This window comes from Cuculus canorus, chromosome 5, assembly GCF_017976375.1.
Source record: "Cuculus canorus isolate bCucCan1 chromosome 5, bCucCan1.pri, whole genome shotgun sequence".
Classification (NCBI taxonomy): Eukaryota; Metazoa; Chordata; class Aves; order Cuculiformes; family Cuculidae; genus Cuculus; species Cuculus canorus.
Window position 1 is genome coordinate 61,200,017 of NC_071405.1, and position 15,223 is coordinate 61,215,239.

A 15,223-nucleotide genomic window follows, 5' to 3' on the forward strand; every position below is an offset into this window, starting at 1 on the left:
TTGTTTATTTTTAGAACCCCCAGGATGGATTCAGTCGTTTGAAGCGGTGGATTATGATTGGTGATCATCATCAGTTGCCACCAGTCATTAAGAACATGGCTTTTCAGAAATACTCCAACATGGAGCAATCCCTTTTTACACGGTTTGTCCGTGTTGGAGTGCCAACTGTTGATCTGGATGCACAAGGAAGAGCAAGAGCAAGGTGGGATAGAGAAAATGGCACATCTAGTTTATAAGAAACTCCCAGGCTGAAAATTGGAAGAGTACACATAGTACTGGAAACTTGTTTTCCTACTGTTAGGACAGGAGTTTACAGAACTGTAATTTAGGGTTTTTTTCCATTTGTTTCAATTTAGACTAGGAAGTAAGATTTTTCTTCAGTTAGACTAGGAAGTAAGATTTTTCTTCACTGAAATGTAATCAGTTTCTTTTTTTTTAATGTAGCACTACTCTGCTACTGTATGAGTAATTTAATGAAAATGCTACTTAAAGGAATTTTGATAGTCTTAAGTGTTTGGTTTTTTTTACAGCTGAGACTTTTTCAGAAGAAACTTCCTTTTGTAGACTGATATATTTAAAATATTCAAGTCCAAATTAAATTTTAGATGTTAAATTTATTTGTTTAAAGTGGATTTATGTGGTTTGATATTAATAAGGAGAAATAAAACCAAAGAAGAGAAAATGACTCCCTATAAAATCTTGCTACTTCAATTTTAATTTTTTCAGGCATAAAATTGAATGAACTATGTGAAATGGTAGAATATTATTTTCTAGTCATGTGAATAATAGTTATTTTCAATATGATTTTTAAAATGCAAATTATATTTGAGTGTGTGAAAAAGGGAGTATATCTTACCATCAACTATTTTGCAGCATTTCAGAGAAATTGTTAGAGAATTCCTTCACTTTGCAGGCAATTTCCTGATGAAGGATTTTTTTCCATTCCTTTCTACACTTTGTCTTTTCTGGTCATAGACAGCTTCCCCATGAACTATCCACTGCTCTATCTGCTTTGGATAAGGTTGTGCATTTCTGACTGAGGCATTGCGGTTGTATTACTGTCCCTATAAATATCAGATATGATTCTGAATTGTGTAGGTTTTTTGTTGCTTCCCTTCCCATATCATGGTAATAGAAAAAATCAGAAAATAATCTCTTGCTGCTAAAAGAAATTTTTACAGCAGATAATGCAGAAACTCCTTTTTCACTTTGTCAAGAAGCATTAATATTTCTTAAGTTTTATTCCCCATGAGAATTCTGCAAAATCTTTACCCTTCAGTGTACAACTGATCAAGTGTAACTGGCTTAAAGGTGAGTGTTCTGCGCTGAGCTTTCTAAAAGAAGTGAAATCTGAAGTTTTCTGTGAGAGAGAAAAGATAATTGCTGGGTATCTTGTACAACTATGTTGTACATATCCAACAATGTTATTTTTTTCATTGAAAACCTACGGAAGCATTTATCTTCAAAACAAGGGGTTGTGTGCATCTGAAATGTTTAGCATAAGTTCAGGAACCCGCTTTAACTATCTGAGGTTTGTTTCTGTGTTTTTTTGAACAGTTTATGTAACCTTTACAACTGGCGTTACAAGAACCTGGGTAACCTGCCACATGTACAGCTTCTGCCAGAGTTCAGAACAGCCAATGCTGGATTTTTATATGACTTCCAGCTCATAAATGTAGAAGACTTCAATGGTATGGGAGAGTCTGAACCCAATCCTTACTTCTATCAGGTAAGTATCCGTATTATGTGTATACTTTATTTAATCTGGATGTGGTTTACTAAATCTACAATTATAATCTAATCTTCTACAGTGAAGACAGACTATCAATGTACAGCAAACTGATGTTTAATTCGTGTTCTCAGATAATTAAGTCATGCGCATGCATGATTTTTTTTCTCCTTTTAATGGGTTTTAAATGTTGAAAATGATAACGTATTGTGCTTTTGGCTCAAAGGGAATGACTTCGCTTGATATCTGTGTTTTCTCAGTGTTATGGGAGGGGTGAGATTTGGTGTATTATTCATTATGAAGCATTGTTTTGGCCTATGGCAAACTGGAGTCTGTTGCAGTTCAACTGTACTGCCATGATAGTGAAATAGACAGTAGCATTTCCCCTATACATGAAGAATCAAAGTTTGCTCTGTGGCACATATTGGAGTTGGAAGAATCACTGTATTGATTTGATCTATACTGTCTGTTTAAGAATGTCAAAAAGCCCACTCATAAAAGAATGAAACAGCACTGTGAGGAATAAACATAAGATTCAGAGAGATATTGAGGCTGAAGTAAATTGCCAAAAAAACTTTGCCTTTGAATTTCTTAACTAAATTTTCAAACTAAGCCATCAACAACAACCTCTATCTATTTCTCTTAAATATGGGAAAGCATTTTTCACTTGTAATGAGATGCTTATATTTTCAGTACTCTTGTTTTTTCTTGTTGTAAAAACAGTGATGAAACAAACTCTGGTGCCTAAATCACCAATTTGGGTTTCAGAAAAGTTAGAAGCTGGAGCTGTGTGCAAATCAATGAGTTTAATTCAAACCTGAAATTAACACTTTGTATTTTGTTTAATATTATGGAGAGCAAACACATTTCAAGATTATGTTATTTGTGGTCACTTTTTCCCTATGAAGGTCATTGTTAATCTGTTTTTTTTAAAAGATATGAAAGAGATTCACAGATTTTGCTTGAGTTCCTCTCACTTCTAGAGTGAGTTCCTCTCACTTCTAGAGTGAGTTCCTCTCACTTCTAGAGTTCCTCTCACTTCTAGATTGAGGACACAGTTGTGTTGAGGGCAGAGGTTTTCTTGATATTCTTTTTCTTAAGCTGTAACACTCTTAACGTACAAGTAGTAAAAAGCTGTCCTATGGAACAGGATCAGCTGAAATTAGTGCCTTAGAAATGGGATTCTGATAACGGAGAATCTGAGCACTGCTTGAGACAGCTCCTGGGCCAAAACTAATGGAACACTAATGGAAGGACACAGAACACCTTTGTCATTACAACAGTGCTTTCATGAGCATACTCTGTAATACTTCCTACAGATTTTGGTGTATTTAGTTCATCTTGAGGATTGAGAGATATTAGCAGTATCTTTATCAATGATATTGACAGCGAGATTGAGTGCACCCTCAGCAAGTTTCTGGATGACACCAAGCTGAGTGGTGTAGTTGCCACACCGGAAGAACGGAATGTCATCTAGAGGGACTTGGATAGACTGGAGAAGTGGGCCTCTGAGAACCTCATGAGGTTCAGCAGGGCCAAGTGTGAAGTCCGGCACCTGTGTCAGGGCAGTCTCCGATTTCAATACAGGATGGGGGATGCTGTGATTAAGAGCAGCCCTGCAGAGAAGGACTTGGGGGTGTTGGTCAATAAGAAGCTCGACATGAGCCGGCAATGTGTGCTTACAGCCCAGAAGGCCAACCGTGTCCTGGGCTGCATCAAAAGCAGCGTGGCCAGCAGGGCAAGGGAGGGGATTCTACCCCTCTATTCCTCTCTTGTGAGAACTCATCTTGGAATACTGTGTCCAGTTCTGGAATCCTCAATGTAAGAAGGATATGGAGCTGTTGGAACAGGTCCAGAGGAGGACTACAAAGGTGATCGGAGGACTGGAGCCTAGAGCACCTTTCCTACGAGGACAGGCTGAGAGAGTTGGGCTTGTTCAGCCTGGAAAAGAGAAGGCTCAGAGGAGATATTATAGTGACCTTCCAGTACCTGAAGGGGGCCTACAGAAAAGCTGGAGAGGGGCTGCTCGTGAAGGCTTGTGGTGATAGGACAAGGGGGAACAGGTACAAATTGGAGAAAGGCAGATTTAGACTAGACATTAGGAAGAATTTCTTCACTATGAGAGTGGTCAGACACTGGCACAGGTTGCCCAGGGAAGTTGTGGCTGCCCCATCCCTGGAGGTGTTCAGGGCCAGGTTGGATGGGCCTTGGGCAGCCTGATCTAGTGGGATGTCCCTGCCCATGGCAGAAGAGTTGGAACTGGATGATCTTTAAGATCCCTTCCAACCCTAACTATTCTATGGTTCTATGTTGATTGCATTGCATGGTTTTTCATGAGAAAACAGATTGCTGCCGTGTATTATTTCTCTTTGTGAATCTGGGCATTTCTTTCCAGAGTTAAAGGGGATTACAATTTGTAGAATAACTCCATACCTACAGGTTGTTTGATATGCCTGGCAACTGCATTTTTCAAGTAATGCAGAGACCACTTAATAAGAAAAAACACATAAGGGTTGTATGTCTAGCCTAGTCAAACATAGGCCAAGTGGGCGTAAGATTCTCAGTATATATAGAGCATGAATAAATGTCAGCAACTGATAACGCTTTTTAACCTGAAAGATATTTTTTGTGGACAGAAAGTGGCTTTAAACAGGCTATGAATGACTTCAGTCTGGAAACAGGACAAAACTTGCAGTAGCTGGGAGAGTGATACTTTGGCACAGGCAAAAAATGTTAGAAAATAGAAAATAACAGCTGGTCATTTGAAATTCAGTAGGTGTGCCCTCAGTAGAAATAACCCAGATGTCTGTCTCCTAAATAATAGTTGAAAAAACTTTAGTTATTCCAGTTTAACTAGTTATTACTTTCAGCTTACTGGAGTGTAAATCATAGCAATTTTTTGTATGCTTATTTATAACCATGTTATATTGGTGCTGTTTTTTTTAAACTCTTGTATTTAAATACAGGTGTCTGTAGATTATCAGCTTCTGATACTTTTTAATAAACAATAATTCCATACTTTTACATAACAAGTGGTTGCTTTAACATGTGACCTTTAAGAAGTTAAAAATGAAATATTGTATTGGTTGAGTTCTGTAATAATACAGTTAAGGTTGCAGTTCCTTTGGGCAGACAGCTATAAGCATACAAGTGCATTTAGGTACAAATGTGTAACTACTTAGTAGTCCATAAGTAATGTTTCAGCATTATTATTATTGTTGTTGTTGTTATTATTATTATATTTAAGGGCTCTTATATATTTAGAATTTAGTTTTGTTGAAATAAAACTGGGATCTTCTGAGTAACTGTTGGGAAGTGTCAATCAATGACTATCAATAATATTGATGTAGATATTTTCAGTAGTTGTCTGAAGAGGAATCAGAATGAAGTTATTAAACCTACTTGTAGTTCTTTTATTCTTTCAAAATGGCTTTTATTAAGTGAGCAAAGAAACGTCTGAACTAGAGACATTTCAGCATTGAGATTTTTGCCTAAATGCGTAATAATGACACAGCTGTTATTCTTTCTAACTGTGCAAGTTGAGTAACCCTTCTCTTTTTCTCTTTTTCTTTGCTTTTTCTCTCCTCTTTCAAACTTTAGAATCTCGGTGAGGCAGAGTATGTTGTGGCAGTCTTCATGTATATGTGCCTGCTTGGTTATCCTGCAGACAAGATAAGTATCCTGACAACATACAATGGACAGAAACATCTGATCCGTGACGTCATTAATCAGCGGTGTGGAAATAATCCACTGATTGGGCGGCCAAACAAGGTGACTTTGAAAATCAGTCATTGACATGGTTCTAGTTTGTTTGGTTTTAAACCGTCATTTTATAGAACAGAATAATTTAATAGATTCACAGCTTTCTGTGTAAGTATTCCCTAGTTAACTGCACGTTTGTTAACCTACATTCTGCTGCATTTCATAGAGTAGTGTCCTCATTTCTCCCTGTTTGTAATTTGACATACAAACAAACTAAAATCAGTGAAGTTAGGAAGGCTGCAGACTACATGGGACTGCAGGTCATTTATTTATTCCTCAAAAAAAAAAACCCAGCCAAACAAAACCCACACCCTTAGGAAGATCCACCCAGAGTGGAAATGAGTTGATAACATATATGGTGACAAATCTGATGAAACAAAGGCAAATCATAGTTATAAAAGTATGGTGCTAATTCTGCAGGCTGGAACTGTGTATTTTAAAACTGATGGTTTTCCACAGTCGTTTGGTATTAGGACTCCACTATGAGCTGTCTGAATTAAATAAAATGTAAAAGAAATGGTATACAGTCAGACGAAAACTCCTCCTAACATCTCCCAATAAGAAAAGTCTAATGATTTTTGGTTAGAGGTCAAGTAAAACAGTTAAAGCATTTTCTGTTCTCTTCCCATTTACTGCAATCTCAGTCTGAAGTTGATGTTAAAATTTTGGTGTTATGTTTTCCTTCAAATGGTGCACATTAACCTATAGCAGGTTTTTCTTGGTTTTTGAATTTTTAGGTAACAACTGTGGACAGATTCCAGGGTCAACAAAATGATTATATTCTCCTTTCACTAGTGCGTACCAAAGCTGTAGGCCACCTTAGGTATGTAAGAAGATACTCTTGAAGTGTCGTTACACTATGTGTTTTCTGTATGAGAAGATTTAATGCTGTGTATTGAATGAAGTTCAGGCATACTTCCTTTCATAACTGTCTGGTAACCTCTGCACAACCAGTGTGTCCTTTAGTAGTGGCTTTTACACTGTAAGTAGTTTAAATTACTGTAGATAGACTGAGCTTATTTTCACCCTAGTGGAATGATAGGATTGTTATGCTTGGTGAATAAAGTCAGGCTTAAATTTTCTCATAGATTTCTTTCTTATAAATGAGCTTTTTATTTGATTTATATCAGAAGTGTTTGATCACTGCATAAAATGCATTACGGTATGTAGTTTGAAATGTTTGCACTTCAGTTTTGGTGTTGAATGGAGCAAGACTTGTCTACAGAGCAATTGTTAGGTGAGTTCTCATACTCATGTTTACTTGTTCAGGGGTACAGGAATGCTGTTGTGATTTGTTCTCAATCTAAATCTTTACCTCTGAAGTCTAGGAAAATAGTAGGTCATTTTTTTCATATCATTATCGGTACAGTGAACCGACATGGGTATAAAAGATTCCATTACCCCGCATATGCCAACGCAAGCGGCCGATGCCTTGGCATACCCGTGGAATTGCCAGCAAGCTCAGAGCCAGCGGCTGAGGCCCTGAAGCTTGCTAGCGAGTATAAGACCTTGGAATCATTAAAAGAATGCATAACTCCAAGTAGAAAACCAAAACATGAAGATAAGGACCACAGCTGTAGCATTAGTCATTGCTCAGTGGAAATTCACTGGGGTAGCAGTTAGCTGGCTAGGGGAAAACTATATAAGCCTTTGCCTTTTCACATTAAAGCAATTTAGTTTGTCACCTCAAAATGGAGTCTGTGCCTTTATTCACTACAAACCATGTTTTATATAATGGGTCTAGGATTTGGTAGTTATTGAAGCATTACGTAGGGAAAAAATAAAGACAAAATAGTATTTTAGTAGGTGATTTTATATTTCTTTTAATTAAGACTTCTCTGTATTTCTAGATATTTCTGTAGCAACTATGTTATCAATGAAAAGAACATGATTGATTTTGTTTGTTCTCTGAAGGGATGTCCGACGATTAGTCGTTGCTATGTCAAGAGCCAGGCTTGGGCTTTATATCTTTGCAAGAGTATCGCTGTTTCAGAACTGTTTTGAGCTAACTCCAGCTTTCAGCCAGCTCACAGCTCGACCACTCCACCTCCACATTGTTCCCACAGAATGTTTTCCAACTGCAAGACAGGTAGGAACAGCTGCTCTGAGTTTAGCTACCTGTATTGAATGTGTGTGTTTGCCCACTTCGAGTGGGCTAGAAAAAGTGGATTCTCTTCTCTGCTAAACCAAACCAGGGCCTCTTGGATAATTATGTCCCTAGAGTTAACTTTTATCCTGATACACACTAGCTGTTTTTAATTGATTTCCGCAAAACTGTTATCAATGTATGTCTGTTGTACTTGTTCTTGGGAATTTCTATCTGTGTAAGCAATTTAGTATTTTTCTTTCTTTTAGCATTTTACATATTTTTGGTGTTATAAAACAAAACAGTGTTATTTCTAAAAAGAAAAAAAGCCACACAAAGCCACATGCTTCTCATTAAAAGAGGTAAAATGATGTTGGACTGAGGAATTGCCAATTCGCTCAGGATTACCAATTAACTTTTTCTTAAAATTGGATCTGGAGTCACAAAAGAATTTTGTTGCTGAGCTAGGTTCTTAAATATGAAAAAAATTATTTGTAATACTCAACCAGATCTTTATAGAAAGGTTTGTATTAAGCATTTAAGCACAGAAAATACAGTAGGATGCTAAATACAGAAATGGAGGAGCATATCTTCTTTGCTTCCTGGAGCTTTGAGAAGGGCTGCCCACATGAACTCAAAATTCAAAAACAGATCTTTCCCTGGTCTTAAGCGCTGTTGACAAGTTTGGGATGGAGACTTCAGTTAACGTGTTCAGGCCCACTATGCAATAAAGAACGCAGTGTGTATGGTCAGTGAATGTGAGCAAGAAGGAGCTTGGACAGTGGCGGACAAGTAGGCTAGATCCTAATCTGATCCCGCACTCATTGCGCTCTTAGAATGTTAAATGTCTCAAGTCTAAAATGTACTTTCTGGAGTAAGCGCCAGAACCCAGCCTTTCGTTTTAAAGATTCTTAGTTGGGCTGCAGTGTCACGATTAATCCAGTTCCACAAATTGTAAGACTTACACTTCCTATCTTTCCAAATAATATAGCTTTTTTTTTTAATTAAAAAAGATTATTTAATTTCTTGAGGTTTACGTTTTCTAATATAGTTACATAACCTTTGAAAAATGATTGTCTTGCTTTGCTTGCTGAATGTCTACCTTTTTTCTCTTCCTTAGAATGGAGAAAGACCATCTCACCAAATACACGTCATTAAGAACATGCCTCAAATGGCTAACTTTGTGTACAATATGTATATGCACATGATACAGAGTACACACCACTATCAACAGGTAAGGACCTTCTAACTTCTGAAAGGGGTATATTTAAAATAGAATTGATTTTTAGTAAGTAACATGAGATGTTGTTGAGGTTTGAAACTTCCTGTTTAAAATTCAAGCAGGTTTCATGACTGGGAGTGAAAATACTGAGGTCTTTAAAACCTTGTGGTAGCAAGAGGTGTATCTTTTAGTAATTTAAACACTGATTTAAGGTCGTGGTTTACGACAGAATGCTAAGCACAAAGTATGATCAGCATAAAAACCCAGACTCTCAATACTCTGAAATCAAGTTTTACTTAAATTATTAAAACAAGAAAGGGAACAAGTTATTGGTAGTGATTAACAACAAGTTAACAGTAACAGCTTTAAAGGCAATGCATCTAATCATTACTACAAGAGACTAGGTATGTTAATTAAGAAATATACAGCACCAATTGCACTATCCAGATCTGCAGTTGCCAGGGAGCCCCTTTTGCAATGAAAACGTGGAGAGCCAGTCCTGGACAAGTAGATTGCTGCAAAAGAGTCCAGCTTTTATATTGTTAAATAGACAACTTGCATCATTCTGAAAATGTGGAATTTCTGGTCCTAGTTCCTAAGTGCCCCCCTTCCTGGAGCATGGCCAGCCCTTGAGAAAGCAGATAAAGAGACAGCTGTCTATCCCTTATCTTTAAACCAAGGATCCTGTTGAGGTGCAGCATTCTGGCGTAGTGCTCCTTTCACACATGCGGTGTTCATGCTTGTGCTGATTGGTCAGCCAGGGTGTTGATGGTCTTTTTCTCATCTTGTGTATGGTATGCTGGAGAAGCTACAGTTAAGGTAGCACAGCCTGATTCTACTGATAATACCAACTATGATGCATTTTCTCACACTCTGTATTAAGAATAGCACAGCACAATTCTACTGAAAGTGCTAATGTGAGAAATTATGGATTAAACAGTACATGTAACAATGCAATACAAATCACCCATGGGTCGCCAATATCGTTTTAGGCCTGTCAATGAGGCCCTGTCACTTCAGGTCCCCCAGACCAGCAGTAATTGGTGCAGGGTGCTAGATGTGGCTCGGTCTGGGCCCATAAAATTTTGTTGTTAGTGCTAAAGAACTATTGGTGGGTAAGAAATTGATTGGATAGTTGCACCCAGGGGGTAGTGGTCACTGGCTCAATGTCCAGATGGATATTGGTGACAAGCTGTGTCCCTCAGGGATCTGTTCTGGGACCAGTGTTGTTTAAAGTTTTCATCAGTGACATAGACAATGTGATTGAGTGCATCCTCACCAAGTTTGTGGGTGATACCAAGCTGAGTGGTGAGGTTGACACACCTGAGGGACAGGATGTCATCCAGAGGGACCTGGACAAGCTGGAGAACTGGTCTTGTGCAAACCTCATGAGATTCAACAAGGCTGAGTGTGAGGTCACGCACCTGAGTAGGGGCATTCCTTGGTGTTAGAACAGACTGGGAGATGATTGAGAGCACCCCTGCAGACCTGGGGGTGCTGGTGGAAGAGAAGCTGGACGTGAGCCAGCAATGTGTGCTTGCAGCCCAGAAGGCCAAGCATAAGCATATCCCGAGCCGCATGAAAAGAAGCATTGTCAGCAGGTCAAGGGAGATGATTCTGCCTCTCTATTCTGCTCTGGTGAGAGCACACCTGGAATACTGAGTCCAGGTCTGGAGCCCTCAGGACAGAAAAGACATGGAGCTGTTGGAGTGGGTCCAGAGAAGGGCCACAAAAAAATGATCAGAGGCCTAGAACGCCTCTGCTCTGAAGAGAGGCTGAGAGAATTGGAGTTGTTCAGCTTGGAGGAGTGGGAGAACAGAGGAGAATGGATTGGTCCAGGACACTTGTCTGTAAGACCTAGTTTATGTTTTTAGTGAAAAGATGTGTTTTCTATCACCACCTCTTCCCTCCTTCCAATGACTGTATCATCTAATATAGAACAGTATAATCAGAAGAGGTCAGAATCCCAAACTTTTTCTTTAACTGAATGCTCAACTTTCAGATAGAAAGTTTATTTTCCTCTGCAGTTTTTATCCAGTGCACCTTGGAATTTATTTTGGTTTTGGTTTTTTGGTTTTTTTTTTTTTTTGATTCTGGGAAGCATAGCTTCAGCCCAGCTTGAAGCATTTTGCTACTCAGAAAAAACCTTTGCCAAATGGACAGGATATTTTCTCACTGTTTTGGAGAATTGCTCTAATTATCTGTCTGCTGTAAAAGAAGAGGCGAAAGAGACGGATTTACACTACTGATGTCTTCTCTTCTTATAACTATATTTTTTTAGAGTAGTAAAAAAGCACATTGTTTTGTTAGAAACCCAGTCCTATTAGCACATGATGAGACTTGTCTTGGAGCCAGTTTGTCTGATATGGAGATCATATATGATGAAGACTCAGTGGACTGTGCAGGTGGTCACATTCACGTGCAAATGATAGTTTTGTCAAAACTGAGAGTTGTAAAAATGTCCTGCAAAGCAAATTCTAGCATTTGATTTTACCAGAAGATGGATTTGCTTGGTACTTTAATCAAATATGGACCTGATCCTTCTGCTAATACTACTTATTATTTTTAGCATCCTAATCTTACCTATTGCTAGCTAAAATAAGTTATGTAAATGCTGGTTTCCTACAGTGACAGTGAATCACTTTCTCCTTGCAGAAGCCAAAAAGTCAAAAAGTGAACTACCAAAAAAAAAAAAAAAAAGCAAAAGAGTAGACAGTTTCTTTTACTCTATTTGTTTTATGCTAGGCTTAAATAGTAGTAATCATGAAGCTAAACATGCATCTAGCTAAATCATATAAGTCGTCTGAATTTGTCTTATGCATTGAGAAAATTTTTTGTAATTAAAGTATCTCTGGTTTTGAAATATGATATTTTTTTTTGTGAACAGATGGATTATAGGGACCAGAATAATAACTTCAAAGTCTACTAAAAAAAAAAAAAATCTTTTTCATATCTTTGCTGGTAGTCATAATTTCTTCATAGATCTGCCTATGCTTGTCAAAAAACTGTAATATTAGTGTCATCTAATTGAAGATAAGACTTCACTGTAATTAAACACTTAATTCGTTATGTGTAGCCAAGTTGCCTTCAAGCAAAACAAAACTAAACAATCATCCATGGGAGGTTTACCGAGCTTTTATTTTGTTAGAATGCTTCATAATATTTCAAAGAAATATCCATCATGTCATTAAATAATGTCAGGCTCTAAGATGTGTGAAGGTTTCTGTACAGCCTGGAGTTGTATAGCATTCATCCATACTCTTCAGCTCACTGTATTCTTGGCATTTCTTTCCTGAAGTCTGTAATGTGGCTGCTTTTTTCATTGTGAGCAGAACACTTCAGATACACTGAATTACTTTTCTGGATGTATTATGTGAAAAATATCTAAGCATTGCTTTAACTGGTACTGGAACTTGTCTTGTTCTTCACTTAGAGCTATGGGCAAAACATGTATAAATTCATGTTGCATTTTAGAAGACGTTTCAAGGGGGAATTACTGGAATGAGTTGTTAAAGGCCAGCTTGTGAAAGGCCTCAAAAAGCCAATTTTAAACGTATCTAGGAGTTTGAAATGGTAATAGATGAGATTGCAGTAGGAGTGGGCTTGTTGCTCCAAGGAGGGCTTTACCACACCTCTGTTACTGTCTGGCTGTTGGAAATAATGAAGTACGTTTGATATCCTTGGAAGTATTGAGTTTTTAACACCCTCTGTTTAGGAAACAAATACATCTAAGACCACCATTGTGTCAGACAAGATTATTCTTAATTTTTTTCTATATATTAAGTGCCTACAAATGACTAGGTCTTCTAAATTTTAAGGTTTTGTTGTTAACTTGTTATCTAGAGCAAACTCCTAAATATAAGGTGAACAGTTCAACCGGAATAGAAAAAGATGCCCAGATAGATGTATTTGTAATAAAAAACTGAAAATCTTTTCTTTTTAGCGTTTACTGCCCCCACCTGCCATGATTGAAGAAAATGAAATTACCCAAACTCAAGAAACTGAAGCAGAAAGTGACGTGCAGGGCGTGCAGGAAGATGCAGAGGAAGAAGAAAATAAGATAGGGGAAGAAGTGATGAAGGAAGGAGAATTGAAAGTGGCCGAAGTGGATGAACATCGAACAATGCCAGAACACCCTGGAAGAGACAGCGATAGTGGAGACAGTGAACCTGAAAATGAGAATGAAAAATGATCCATGTGATGTTTGTCCTCTACATGGTTTGGAAAGTGGTCGTGGAGAAAAAGCAGTTAAAAATGTAATTGCTATTTTTACATTGACTTTTTCAAGTGGTTGCTTGTGTAATGTAGCCTGTTTCATATATTTTTCACCAAACACTTTGTGGACAAGCAAAATGTTTGGCAAACATATAACTGACTTCTTGTCAGTAATGTAATTTGTTTAATGGCTTCAAATGATACATGATTTCCTTTTCATAAGTTGTTCAGTAAAGATGCTTTTTATACCAATTTGAGTATTTGGCCTTTAATTCAGCTACTGAATTATCCATTAAACTTAACTGAATAACTGTATTCAATGTTGGTCAGACACTCTTCAGTTTCCTTAGTATTTTGCATTTGAGAATTCCTTATGCAGAGCTTTGCCTTTATACACTGAGTTGGCATTTTAGGCATAGGCTCAAGTTTAGTAAGATATCTAATTGTATGTCTGAGAAGTGTGAATTACCATGGGACTTCACCATGTTTAAAAGCTTTGAGTTGGGACCTTAGAAGACTCTTTAAGTATTTCATAAGGCCGGGGTACTTATAGCAGTTTCTCATTGTTGACTTCTGCTGCTGTTTTTAAGTCTTCACTATTTACTGAAGAACGATACAATTTCTCAACAGCATTTTTTTTTAAGTTGGCATTTTGAAATCAATTTATTTTGCTTTTAAAAGGACGCAATAGTTGTCCATGATAAAGCCACATAAGGAAGAAAAATGATAGTTCCCTGAATGCAGGGAGTGTTTTGCAAAACAAAATATTGATATTAATGACATAATGGTTGATTGAGTTTTCTAGGGCAAATTCCAAGTTTACATCTTTTATAACATGATCAGAGAAGTTTTTTCACTGGTTCCTTAAGAATACCTGCCAACTTGGGAAATCATTCAGTGGTTCACGAATTTTGCAGTAGATTTTCAAACACAGCAGTAGCTGTAGGAATACCTTTTATTGCTGGCAAAGGGAAAATAGCTGGATTTCAAGTTTTGTAGTTGTGAAGCTGCCAGAAGGACTTCTTCACTAAATTGTCAAGAGAATAATTAACTTACAAACTTTTATTAATAGCATTCAAGTTCTTTATTTTTCTTGATATTTTTGTGGTATAATAAGGAAAAAAGAAACAGTGTAAAGTAAGCCAAGCTCCATGAAATGCATCTATTGCATACTTGTGCATGCATTCTGAGGTCTTGTCTGCCCCTCCCCCTGAAATCATTCTCCCCCCACCAGTTAGCAGGGAACACGGGAGTAACAAATCCAACACTTGCTATTGGTACACTGCTGTTGGTCAGCGTCGCTGAGCTGAAAGGAGCGGTGAAGACCTTTTTGAGTTGTGCATAGTTTGCAATGAACTGTGACCGCACCTGCTTGTGAGATCCTCTGTTCCATTTGCAGGTACCAGGTGGTCACTTCTGGCTCTGTCACTGTAGAACAAGAGCGAAGTATTGAGTCAACCTAGACATCAGTGTTGCCCTAAAGCGGTGAGTGGAGTTGCAGTGAGGGTTGTTTCTGGCTAAGGTACAAGAAGAGGCAATTGAACTGCAAACGATCGCCAAAGTTTTAGGAGCCTTAATATGCAGTTTCTTCTTCTAAAAGATGTGGAAGGTTTTGTTGAGTTAACTTGAGCTGCGCAAATGATTCATTAGCCTTGCTGGCATCTTCCATATGTTGAACTTTACATTTTTCAGGGATGTGAAAGCATTAGGAGAGTGCAAAAGTCTAGAAAGACGTGTTTTCTTGTAGCATTGATTGGGAAGTTCTTCAAGATTTGATTTGGAATACAGAATATCGGGTTTGGAATGCTTTTCAGTTCTGGTTTGCGGTTGTTTTTTTTTTGTAAAGCATGAGCTTTGTCGTTTCCACTAAAATAGTTTTTATGTTCTAGTTACATTTTCTTATAAGAAAGAGTGGATGAGAGAAGTGAAACAGTCTAAAACTGTAATTTTTATCTACATGGTTTTTTTCCTAATGGCAATGTTTACTTGGGATTTAGGATCCCCTTCTGATGATCCTTCTTTTAGTGAACAACCAAGTTGTTAAACTAAGTGTATTGAATTCTTTTAAAATAAAGTACAGATTTATTTTTAAAATATGGAATCTGTAAGTAAGTGAACAAACCCACTGTTAGAATAGCTTTAAAAAAAAAAAAAATCTATTCAAGTATTATTGCAAGGAATTATTATACCATTGCATGAAAAGCTAGTG

General features: G+C 37.5%; 1 protein-coding gene across 1 annotated transcript in view; it reads left to right on the top strand.

The window, feature by feature from the left end:
- The window catches only part of AQR (aquarius intron-binding spliceosomal factor), a 57,910-nt gene extending 44,268 nt beyond the window's left edge, over nucleotides 1-13,642 (top strand). Inside the window, exons 29-35 of the mRNA XM_054069093.1 lie at nucleotides 15-202; nucleotides 1,558-1,729; nucleotides 5,330-5,500; nucleotides 6,229-6,314; nucleotides 7,406-7,580; nucleotides 8,698-8,811; nucleotides 12,743-13,642. Coding sequence (XP_053925068.1) covers nucleotides 15-202; nucleotides 1,558-1,729; nucleotides 5,330-5,500; nucleotides 6,229-6,314; nucleotides 7,406-7,580; nucleotides 8,698-8,811; nucleotides 12,743-12,991 — 1,155 coding nt within the window. The 3' untranslated portion in view covers nucleotides 12,992-13,642. The remainder of the gene's footprint in view (nucleotides 1-14; nucleotides 203-1,557; nucleotides 1,730-5,329; nucleotides 5,501-6,228; nucleotides 6,315-7,405; nucleotides 7,581-8,697; nucleotides 8,812-12,742) is intronic.
- The last annotated feature ends 1,581 nt before the right edge of the window (nucleotides 13,643-15,223 follow it).